Genomic DNA, 12,406 nt, shown 5'->3' with positions numbered 1-12,406 from the left:
AAAAAAAAAGCTTTTAGCAAATACTGACATGCCATACTTTGTGTTAAGATGTCAGATTTAAATAAATATTTATTGACTACCAAGCATACAATTTTACAACACTGTAAAAACACTGAACAGAAAAGTAAACACAAAAAAATCAACATAAGATCAGAATCAGCTTTATCGGTCTAGTATGATTTGTACACGCAAAGAATTCGGACGCTCAAAGATACAACGTTAATAACAACACTATACACTCTTTATAGCATTGTCTTTAAACAATGGTATCATAAAAGAGATTGAAGACCTTTCTCTCCTGTTGTACTTAAGATAAACTCACATTCATTATTTACTCTGTACATTGTGTCTTTCTTTACACATAGACCTGTATAAAGTGAGCTTACTTTGGTATTTCTAAAAAAAATTTTTTACTTTAGTATTTCCAAAAAAAATTTTTTGGGAGTGATTTTGAGGGAGTTACTTGAGCTTTTCACAGGGAGGAGTTTGGCAACACTGAGTAAAAGCCTGCAGGCAGACCTTGTTTTGAACTGGCACTGTTAAGGGCGGTGAACAGCAGAACCTCCTAAACTCATACTCTTTATATACTTAGTATTAATCCTAGTGAATCAAAAGAAATGTTTTTCCATCTCCAAGGTAAAGTTGAGTTTTAAATTCTTCTCTATGTTTATCTAAATCTGTGGACTGTACTTTCAGTTACTTAATAGACACCACCTTATAATCTACCTAATAGTTTTTTTTTAAATATCAGAAATCTAATCTAATCCCAGATAACGGTCAGATTCATCAGTGTGTTAAATTTACCAACAAACTCTGTACATTTCTATTTTTGTGTGTTTGTATGAAAGCTGACAACGTTTGTTCGAATTATTGTGTACAGTCACGTGTTCGTATGTGAATTTTTGTGGCCTCTTAAATTTTTTATGTGTAAACTAAAATATGCAGAAATGGTGTAATGTGATAAAGCAGGGTTTAGCTCATGACATAATACTTTATTGTCAGAACATGTCAGAAATTTTTCTTGCATCACAGTATATTTTCTATGTTTACAGCAATCATCTCTTACACAACATCACATAATCCACAAACTAAAAAAAATAAATAAATAAAATAAATTGTGATTTACGATTGTCTTATTTAGCTCAAGGATCACCTGGTGCACAAAGGAGTATTTCAATTGCATTTTTTTGAATCTTGGGATTCTGTACCTCCGATTTGATGGTAATAATTTGATCTCATTATGCAGAACATGATTGGGATCAGAAATTATATTATTAGCCAGTCTTAGCAAATTATTATAATAAGTAGAGTCATATAGCTTCTCTAGAGGCATGCCAACAATCCTTGAGCAGATTTTTAATTGATTAAACATGACATTGTTTAATGAAGGTTAACTGGATGTTTTTTCTCAGCAGTCACTGAGTTCAAATTGTTTTTCATAGACAGGAAGTTCAGTGTGTATGAATATTGCATGAACTAACGATATTACTGAGTCTCTTATCAATCAGATACTGAGTAAAAACACTAAAACTTGTATCCTGATCCCTGTAGCAGTGCTGAGAAAAGAGGAGATTTTCTTCATATTAATATCAAACTCTAAGCTGTGTTCAGGTCCTGTGTTCAGGTCCTAAATAAACCTTTAATTCCAGAGTCTTTAAGGGCTCTGATCCCTCAGTCCCACTGCTCGCCACAGAGGTGTGTGTTATTACATCAGAATGTGCTGAAAACTAGGAAGCAATTTTAATCTTTCAACATAATTTTATTAATATTTCTTTAGATTATATTCCCTGTTTGGGGGCACGGTGGCTTAGTGGTTAGCACTTTTGCCTCACACCTCCAGGGTTGGGGGTTCGATTCCCGCCTCCGCCTTGTGTGTGTGGAGTTCGCATGTTCTCCCCGTGCCTCGGGGGTTTCCTCCGGGTACTCCGGTTTCCTCCCCCGGTCCAAAGACATGCATGGTAGGTTGATTGGCATCTCTGGAAAATTGTCCATAATGTGTGAGTGAATGAGAGTGTGTGTGTGCCCTGCGATGGGTTGGCACTCCGTCCAGGGTGTATCCTGCCTCGATGCCCAAAGACGCCTGAGCTCCCCGGATAAGCGGTAGAAAATGAATGAATGAATGAATGATTAAATTAGTTCCAGTATCTGCCAAGCAAAACAAGCCCTAACCCTAACCCTAATCCCAGTACATAACATAAGACCAGTCACAGAGTGACTAAAAAAGAGTGATGTATTTTGCACAAAACTACCACGATTACACAGAGCACTTGTCTCGGATTGTTTCAGAAAATCTGCCAACACTCCACAAAAGTCTTCCAGACATGATGAACCTCCTTTATATCTCCATCTTATGGGTCTGTGCCTGTGTGGGTGAGTGACCAGGTTCTACACCAAGAAGACAGAAGTGTCCTTCTATTGAATCAAATATCACAGTAATGTTTTGTAAAATGTTAGAAATCCTTTAGACTGTAATGTTTCTCCCACAGAAAGTGCAGATCCTCCGATTACTCTATCAGCTCCAGTGGGTTCCACAGTCATCCTGCCGTGTAAACTGCCTGGCATGTTCAATCAAACATCACTTATTCAGTGGAAGATGAACGATGAGCTTGTGTTTCAGCGAAGCATTAACGATTCGATTCCAGGTTCGGGATATGTAGGTCGTGTGGATGTTCCTCTGGATGAGCTGCGTAAAGGAAACTGTTCCTTGGCATTGAAGAACATCCAAATCGCTGATGACCGTTTCTACAAAACCTTTACAGTGGAACATGTGGACACTAAAGACACTACAAATGTGAAAGTAATTACCAGTGTTAGAGTCTCAGTCTATGGTAAGTAAATTGTTCAGTATAAAATACTGACTTATTATAGAAGTGACACTGTATGACAAAACAAAACTGGAAATTAGGAACCACATCTATTTTAGAGATGCATCAATACATTATTTAAAGTAACTGTAAGCATAAAAAATAAGAAGTGCAGAGGTTTTATTTTTTAGAAAGCTTGTCAGAAGTTAGATTAGAGGTGTGTATCAAAACTGAGATCAATCTGACCAGTTAGACAGAAGGACCTTGGTATAAGGTGATCTTTTTGAGCTACAGAGATCATGCTTGAAGAAACTCGCAGAAGGTCCACAATCACTATGATACACCACAGATCTCCAGCCCTCGTATTTCCCACTTCTATCTCTGTCACAGCTCACTGCAACAGAGAACAGACATTAATATAATTTAGCACAGACATATGAACTCGGTAGGAGCCATACAGCCTGTAGTCGACTCCAACTTCCACCACAGGACATAAAAGAAAGAGAAAATCCTCCACAGCTATCTGTGCACCTGAACCACTTAAAATGCTGAAGTGCCAGATACCAACAATGGTCTATATGTTGTCACTCTTCATGCATTGGAGCCACTGGAGTGGGACATAGTCCAAATATAATGTGAAGGCCTGTCCCAGCAGATAGTGTCAGTGGGTGAGGACTGCATATTTCATGGTCAGACACTCCATCTCTATCATGCTGTACCTGCTCTTGCAGGTACTTGCAGCTGATGTTCAACATAGGGCACTCCCCACCTTCACCACTTGGGACAACAGGGCCCCTAGCTCCCTGTCTGTCATGTCAGTCTTTAAAACAAAAAGGAGCGAGAAGTCAGGGAAAACTGTTTACCTCCACGAATTTACCTCCACGAAAGCCTGTTGGCACTGAGGGGCTCCAGTGCTCAGTGCGGTGGTTCTTGAGATGCTGTTCCTGATCCGGACTGATTGATGTCTAGCAGTCTGCTCAGTCTGCTCAGGGAAATGTTGAATATGTCAGTGAAGACATCAGCTAGCTGTTATGCACATTCCCTGAGCACCCTGACAGGAATGTTGTCTGGTCCAGCAGTTTTCCGTGGTTTAATTCTGCATAGAGTTCTCCTCATGCAGTGGATAGACAGAGTACTTAATCGTTGGGGGAGGGATGGTCTTCCTTGCCGCTACGTTGTTCTGCACCTCAAACTTAGCAGAAGTCGTTCAGCGCATCTGGGAGGGAGGCATCACTATCACAGGCAGGTGAAGTTGTCTTGTAGTTCGTGATTGCCTGTTTGCCCTGCCACATGCGTCGGGTGTCTCCGCTGACCGGGAAGTGGCTGTGGATTGTCTGGGCATGTGTGTGCGTTGCCTCTCTGATGGCTCGGGGCAGTTGTCCCCTGTTCTGAAGGCTAGGTCTCTAGTTCTCAGCAGCACACACACGTTAGCAGTCATCCATGGCTTCTGATTGGAGTGTGTGGTGATGGTCTTGGAGACGGTCATGTCATCAATGCTTTTGGTGATGTAGCTGGTCACTGATGCCGTGTACTCCTCCAACTTAATGGTGTCGCCGTTGGTTGTAGCCTCCCTGAAGATGTTCCAGTCAGTGCACTCAAAGCAGTCCTGAAGAGCAGAGGTAGCTCCTGCTGGCCAAGTTTTATATAATAATAATAATAATAATAATAATAATAATAATAATAATAATAATAATAATAATAATAATAATAATAATAATAATAATAACCTTTATTTTCTATAGTGCCTTTAAAAGTACATCTCAAAGTGCTTTAAAAATGCAAATAAAACAACAAAAATACACCACATAATTAAAGCAACAAAAATAGACTATAAAATAAGCACAATGTAAAATTACAATTAGTCAATTAAAAGCTACCCTAAATAAATAAGTTTTAAGCTGAGATTTAAAAATGGCAAGAAATTTTGCTTGCCTTATCTCAGTTGGTAAAGAATTCCAAATTTTGGAATTCCATTTTGGAGCTAGTGAAGAGAAGGCAAGTTTTCACCTGCTTTAGAACCGGTTTAGAATTTACTGGTCTGACTAGTGGTCTATATTCTGGAATTAGCATAACAGAGATGTGGTCTGAGTAGCCGAAGGGGGGGCAGGGCTCCGTATAGCAGGCGGCAGGGCTTCGCACAATGGTTGTGTAAACACAACTCGTTGCAAAGTCCACATTCTGAAGGAATTTAGGGAGCACTGACTTGAGATTTGCATGATTAAAAACTACAGTGATATAAACTTCTGCTCCAGAGAATAAACAGACTGTCGGGCTGAATATTGTTGCACGATTTCTGTACTGAATAAACATCTGGCAGTCGTATACATGAACAAAGCTGTATCTGGTGTCCATGTACTCTGAATAGATGGGCTAAGAATGTAAATAAGAACATATTGGATGTGGAGTGGCCACTGCAACACACTGCAGACTACCTGTGAGTGCACAATCAATAGAAACCAATAGAAATAGAAACAATAGACTGATAGACAGTTCATGAGACTTTCAGTAGTGCTGCGTCCTGTTCTAAGCCAACGGATTATGAGCTGCCTGAAATATCAATTTGGAATCTGAATACTCAGTTGTGATCAGTTTTTCTTTTAGCACAAATCTATTTTTTGCTTTGCTACTATGGAGTATGTATGTATGTATTCTCAGGAATATGAACATTTCTAAGGTTTATATCTTATTTTCAGTAGATGTGTGGATGATGATATAGATTCTATATAATAAATAAAAACTTTAAAGTCCTAAACTAAGATAATTTCATAAAATCTTTTTCTGTCTTTGCAGCCGTTGAGATATCAGCTCGAGTGGGTTCCACAGCTGTCCTGCCATGTGAATGGACGGGTTTGTACATAACAGACCCTCATGTTGAGTGGTACATTGATTCTGAGATTGTGTTCGAGCAAAAGGGTGAAGAGTCATTTGTGGGTGCTGGATACGGGGGCCGATTGAATGTTTCTAAGGATGAGCTGGTTAGAGGAAAATGTACCCTGGTGGTGAAAAATGTCAGTGTTACTGATGCTGCTGTCTACAGAAGTGCAATGGTCCAAACAAACAAACAGAAATCTGTCTTGGTCCAGACGGTCAAACTGTCAGTTTTTGGTAAGTGGATAAATTTCAATTCACCTGAATTTCAAGTTCCAACCCCATGGTAAACATCATTGCTTAATTTTTGTTATTTAGGCAACTGTTGCAGCATTACGTCGCTCTCTCTCTACCTGAAAAATGTTTTTCTTCATGCAGATTTATTTGATCTTTGGCACATCTTGACTTAATGTTTATTTTCCATGAAAAGCTATCAAATATTTATATTTATCTTTGTGTCAGAAAACAGGGGTGTCTTCACGAATAAAATTCAAACCCAAACAACAGCTAAAAACATGATTTATTAAATAAAACATAACACAAACATGCAACCCAAACTTTCCCGGGAAACACTGGAAAACTCCAGTTCTTCTTAAGAAATACTTAAGCAACACAGAGCCACATGAAGACCATACAAAGACAAAACAAAGGCACGAATAAATAAGGAAGACAATTAGACACATAAGGGACAGGTGTGCTGAGGCGGGAAGGAATAGACAGACACGTGAACACAAAACGTTAACAAGTGACACAAAATGTCCAGGCTAGATCCTGGCACTGTGTGACTGAGCTTAATAAATATAATAATATTGTTAAAGATAATCAAAATTTGCTACTTATGTGTGACTGACATGTGTTCATCTTCCAGCGAAAGACCGAACATTGTGAGAAATTCATGAGCCGAGTAAAATCAGGCTTTGTTCATGTAAAAGAATGATATGTATTTGTTAATTTACTGACAGTAACTAAACATTTAAAACTATAGTATTAGATTTTAGAACTGTTTTAGATGCCAGAATGATTCAATATCCTCTGACAAATAAATACTTCTTTAATATTAATATATTTAATATATATTTATTACATACAACTTAATTTTTATATGATTTTTTTATGAAACATAAAAAACAATTTGCTGAACCTTTTATAAGTGTCAGAATTTAAAGGGTTCAGTTTATCAAAGAAAATTTGCAAGAAAGAGAAGTAGATAAAACAATTAAAATGCGGGACAGGAGAGAATATTACTATATACTATATTTGTAAGGTGTTTGTAAGGTGTTTGCAGTTCTTAGCTAAATATATTTGTAACTGTATGAAGATTAGAGAAATTCTTCTTTAAATTGATCTAAAATAAGTTTAGTAATCAGGTAAGTAAATATAAAATTCAAATATTTAACTAAACGGCAAATTAAATCCTCATTTGTCTTTGCAAATTTTTAGACCTCATTTTTGTAGAATATTAAGAATAAATAATTTGTCTGTTTTCAGGTGAAGCAGGAATAAATTGCCCTCAGCCTCTGATCCTCATCATGTCCTTCATCATGTGTTTGATTTTCTCACGTTGAGGAAACTTCGGTGTGATCTGTGTGAGTACAGAAACTCCTGTGAGCCGAGGGATTCGCCTTCTAAAGAAAACTCGTTTAAGGAAAGAAAAAAAAAACGAGCGAAGATTTCGGTGTGTTTTATCCACACTGTCAACAAGTCTACAACTGTGAGGAGCAGGAGGACATTATTACAGTGTTACAGAGAACATGAAACCACAGATGATATTAGCTAGTGATTTGAATGTATGTCTTCTATATAGGTGCTGTTTTTAGTGAAGGTGAGAGTAATGTCTAAAGGTGTTGTTTAATTGGGAGATTATTCTTTGATATATATCCAGAGTTTTTAAGTGAAGGTCTCTAAAGGTGTTCTTTAATTGGGAGTCTATTCTTTGGTATATTTCTGTGTATTTGTTTTGTGACAGTGTGTAGAATTGTTGCTTGATTGGGTGTCTATTATTTTTTCTTTTAATAAATGTGTAATGGTTTACTGAAGGTGTGTAACATCGTTGTTTTATTTCAACTGATTCTAACCTCACTGTCTTCGAGCACATGGTAGATTCCTTACATTTAACCAGATACACTCCTTAATTTTACTCCTTCAGTGTAAATTAAACAGTAAAATCCAGAAAGTGTGTTCATCTGTGACCATGAAACAGGTCCTTATGAAAGCGTAGTGCCTGAGGCATCAGGGTGTGTCTATAACATTATGAATCATTGGTGCGAAGCCGGTGCACAAACCCAGCAGTCATGCGTGTCAGAGTCTGTTAAAAGTAACTCAGGGTAATTCACCTGCCCCTCTCTGCCCCACACCTGCTATAAAGGGTTTATAATATTTTAAAGGTTTAAAATACCTGGAAAGTTACAATGTTCACAGAAAAGTGCTGCACATTACTAAACATTACAGCACGATTAATACTGTGCATTATAAGGTTTTCCACAGATCATTATAAAGCTCATATTTATCTCAGTTCTGTGTCTTAATACTGTTTTCAGCTCACATTCATGCACTTCCACTTAGTCAATGTGGTCAGATAAATCACCTGAATTACTTTTGACTGTTGATGTGAGTTTATTATGAGTGATGTTCATTCAGTCTACATCTAAGAGCCATGAGAACTGATAAAGTGTTAACTCTTCTCAGTTATAGCGTGAAGAGTTAACACTTTATCAGTTCTCATGGCTCTTAGATATTGAAGACGTGTGATATCCTAATGGTAATATTTGGGCCTAAATTTAGATTCCGACATCCCTGGATTCTGCAGACAAGTTCATAACACATCACTTTCTGCCATTTTTGACTTTTTTGATACAAAAATTTTGTCAAATCATCACCAAATGTGGCAAGTCTTCTTCAACTAAAGCCTCATAAAAGAAATTTATCAAATGAATTATGGGCCAACTCTCCTGACAGCGAATACATCAAACGGGGAGGGAGGCTGTAAAATACTTAAACATGAACTGAGTTTGAACTATTTAAAGTGCAGAATTTGTAGACATAGCAAAGGAATTTGTATATTCAAAAACGCCTTTCTTTAGTGCTGCCAAATAAATAAAACAAAAATCAGGAAGTGAGGCTGATCTCAGCAACGACTTTGCACACTGATACAAAACTTGTTAGATGTGTTTAGGACCATGAACTGAGGCAATGCAGTGAATTTGTTGACAGCACCACCTAGAGGACAACAGTTTTAATAACAAGCTCAAAATGCTTATATCTTATTGTTTTTTTTTTTTTGTTGTTGTTTTTTTTTTTTACAAAAAACAGAATCTCATATAATGATCCAAATAAAATAATGATCCAAAAGCCTGACCTTGAATATATCACAACAAAACATATTAACTTTGCAAAGTTGAGTCATGAATCGGGTAAACTGCAAGTAAATCCTTATGAAGTAGAAATATGAAATATTAAGAATAGAAATATGTAGAAATATGTAATATTAAGATGACTATACAGTTTGTTGTTGTTTAGAAGTTCCCTGCTTGTGGTTGCCACAGTGGATCATCTGGTTCACCTATTTGATTTACATTTACATTTACATTACATTACATTTACATTTACAGCATGTGTCATATTTTACACTGGTAGTGGTAGCCTTCTTTTGACAAATGCTTTTTTGGTGGCTTCCCTCTTGCCACAAGCTCTGCCTTTCGCAGTCTCCATGCTCGGGCTCGGGACCCTGAGATGAAGGTGCTGGCACTGATGGGTGCTGACCCTGCTGATTTGAAAATCCAGGCCAGTTAAACCACACAGGATCATGATTGACACCAGGCCAAAGATTCATATGCCTCGGGTCATGAATCGGGTTCCTTCCCCCCCCCCCCCCTTCCCCTCCCCCCTTCCCCAGGCAGTCCTTTTTGCCCTGGCTCTAGTGAAAGTAACTGCACCCAGCAGCCAGAGACACCTGAGCTCCAAAAGATCTTCTTAATTCTCAGGAAAAGTTTGGATTATTTTCTCCATATACATGTATGTGTATAAACCGTTTTGTAAGGTAAGAGCTGATTTAAGAACACTTTAATGTTCCTAGCAGGTAAAGGTGAGCTGACTGGTGTTAAAAGGCAGCTAAGTTAATCACATGTTGTTACTTGTTCTAGACTACAGCATTTCCTTAAAACATTATGTTATGTATTTTCAAAGAATTGAAAAAGAAGACAAAGAATGTCTCATGAATGAGAATGCGAATGCGTTTTAGCTGCTGATGACATCATTAGTTTCCAGGACACACGTGTACCATGAGTGGAAACGTTGTGGGACATTCAGATATGAAGAGAAGTAAACATACAGAAGAAGCTAAACAAAACTGAGAAGATTGCAGCACCAAACAAATTTTATTATAAAGTATAAAATATGGTGAGTAGCATTGTGTTCTTCATGAGTGTTTGTGATGATGTAAGATGAACACAAATGCACCGGGGTTCAATAGAACCAGAGTTAATGTATCCAATGATAGAGACTTAAGCACTTTTGTAAGTCGCTCTGGATGAAGGCTCCCATTAAGTTTGTATTTATTTTATAGTGTTCAGGCACTTTGTGTTTTTTTCTTTTTTAGAGTATGTGTGTGTAACTGTAAACTGCACAATGGACATCAACAAAGTCACAGAGTTTACTCTACCTGCGTTTTTGGACTTTGTTCATAGTCGCATCTGGAAACTCTGTTCACAGCTGCGGTCCTATTGTTTACACCACTGATCAGCTATTAGCATTCCGCAACATAGCAATGCTACTACAGGAAAAAACGGACATTCTGCCCCTCTGCTGGCCGTGAATCGGCATGCAATGTCCTGCATTCTGTTGTTAAGAGACTGTTAACACAGAGCCCAAACGCCCTTCTCATTATCTATGGAGATTTCAATCATGCCCCTCCATCCTCCACTCTGCCCACATTCACCCAGTGCGTTTCATGCCACACAAGAGACAATAAAACACTGGATTTATTTCATGCAAACTAAGTTTACACTTCAACACCCCTCCCCCCCTTGGGAAGATCAGATTACAATCTGGATTATCTCCAACCTGTGTACAAACCCCTTGTATGCGGGCAAACAGCTGCCTTCCGCACAGTGAGGAAATGGTCTGATGAGACCAGTGAAGGACTGTTTTGAAAAAACTATGTGGGAGGAATTGTTTAATCCTCATGGGGAGGATATTGACAATCTAACAGACTGTATTATGGACTATATCAACTTCTGTGTGGAATGTAAAGTGTTTTCCCAACAACAAACCATGGATCAACCCTGATAAAAAGACTCTTCTTAATTAAAGACCTAACCCCAACACACCTAACCCCCCACCCCCACCCTGCCAATTCCCTCCAGCCCCCACTACAACCAATACACACTGCCCCTTACAGAAGCCCAGGTGAGAATGGAGACAGGAAGATCAAAGTGAGGAAGGCTGTGGGTCCAGACAGCATCAGCTCCAGGCTCCTTAAGACATGTGCAGACCAGCTGTGCGGCATATTGCTGTACATGTTTGACCTGAGCCTGAAGCTGGGGAAGGTGCCACAGCTATGAAAAACATCCTGCATTGTGCCTGTACCAAAGACGTCGTGCCCAAACGACCTTGGGGACTACTTGACCAGTAGCACTGACCTCGCATCTGATGAAGACATTGGAGAGGCTGGTGCTAACTCATCTGCGACCTCTGGTGAACCCATCAATGGATCCATTTCAGTTTGCCTACCAACCTGGCATTGGAATGGAAGACGCTGTCCTAAATCGGGCTATTTTGCACCTGGAAAAGACTGGGAGCACAGTGAGAGTCGTGTTTTTTAACTTCTCCAGTGCTTTTAACACCATCCAACCTGTGCTCCTGAGGGATAAGATGGTGTACATGGGAGTGGAACATCATCTGTCTGCCTGGATATTGGACTACCTCGCAGACCAACCACAGTGTGTGAGGACTTGTGACTGTGAGTCTGACATGGTTGTCTGCAACACTGGAGCCCCGCAGGGAATGGTTCTGGCCGACTTCATGTTCAGCTTAGCAACCTGTCACCTACAGAAGTTCTCTGATGACTCTGCCATCCTCGATCTGATCACAGATGATTATGACAGGGAGTACAGAGGACCGATCCAAAACTTTGTGGACTGGTGCCAATAGAGCTGCCTCCAGTTAAATGCGGGTAAAACCGAAGATCTGGTGGTGGATTTCCATTGGCACAAACAAACTTCATTATTTATCAAGTTGTGTGTGTGTGTGTGTGTGTGTGTGTGTGTGTGTGTGTGTGTGTGTGTGTGTGTGTGTGTGTGTGTGTGTGTGTGTGTGAGAGAGAGAGAGATAGAGAGAGAAAGAGATTATGACTGGTGTTTATTGTGTTTGTTACCTTTTTGGACCCCTTTATCATATGTAATGTTGCTCCCATATAAAACAGTTCAGCACAAGCCCAGACATGTTTAGGGACATGATTGAGGACAATGTCCCGTCCAAAGACAAACTGTTTCATGTTGAGATTTTGTTTCATGTTGAATGTTTTTTTCATTGGTTGTTGCATTAAATCTTACCCAGATACAATAGTGCTATTTTCTGATTGGCTGTTGTGTAGCCTCTTGTTTTTGATTGGCTGATAAGTGTCAGGCTCGACTAAGAACTGAGACGCACTTGTTTCCTGCCCGGTTCCATAGAGACAGCGGTGCGGACTGATACATTTTGGGTGCTGCGGCTTATTAAATATATGATAAATAGTCAAA

At 39.0% G+C, this 12,406-nt stretch overlaps 1 protein-coding gene across 1 annotated transcript; it reads left to right on the top strand.

The window, feature by feature from the left end:
- Positions 1-483: 483 nt before the first annotated feature.
- On the top strand, positions 484-7,708 carry LOC113634387. Its single transcript, XM_027133317.2, has 5 exons — positions 484-636; positions 2,287-2,370; positions 2,487-2,828; positions 5,595-5,909; positions 7,161-7,708. The coding sequence occupies exons 1-5, from the start codon at positions 618-620 to the stop codon at positions 7,235-7,237; spliced, it is 837 nt and encodes a 278-aa protein (XP_026989118.2). The 5' UTR covers positions 484-617; the 3' UTR covers positions 7,238-7,708.
- Positions 7,709-12,406: the final 4,698 nt, after the last annotated feature.

The sequence above is a fragment of the Tachysurus fulvidraco genome, chromosome 10 (genome assembly GCF_022655615.1).
Source record: "Tachysurus fulvidraco isolate hzauxx_2018 chromosome 10, HZAU_PFXX_2.0, whole genome shotgun sequence".
NCBI classification, from domain to species: domain Eukaryota; kingdom Metazoa; phylum Chordata; class Actinopteri; order Siluriformes; family Bagridae; genus Tachysurus; species Tachysurus fulvidraco.
Note: the sequence above shows the minus strand (reverse complement) of the source record. Positions and strands in the feature narration are given on the sequence as shown.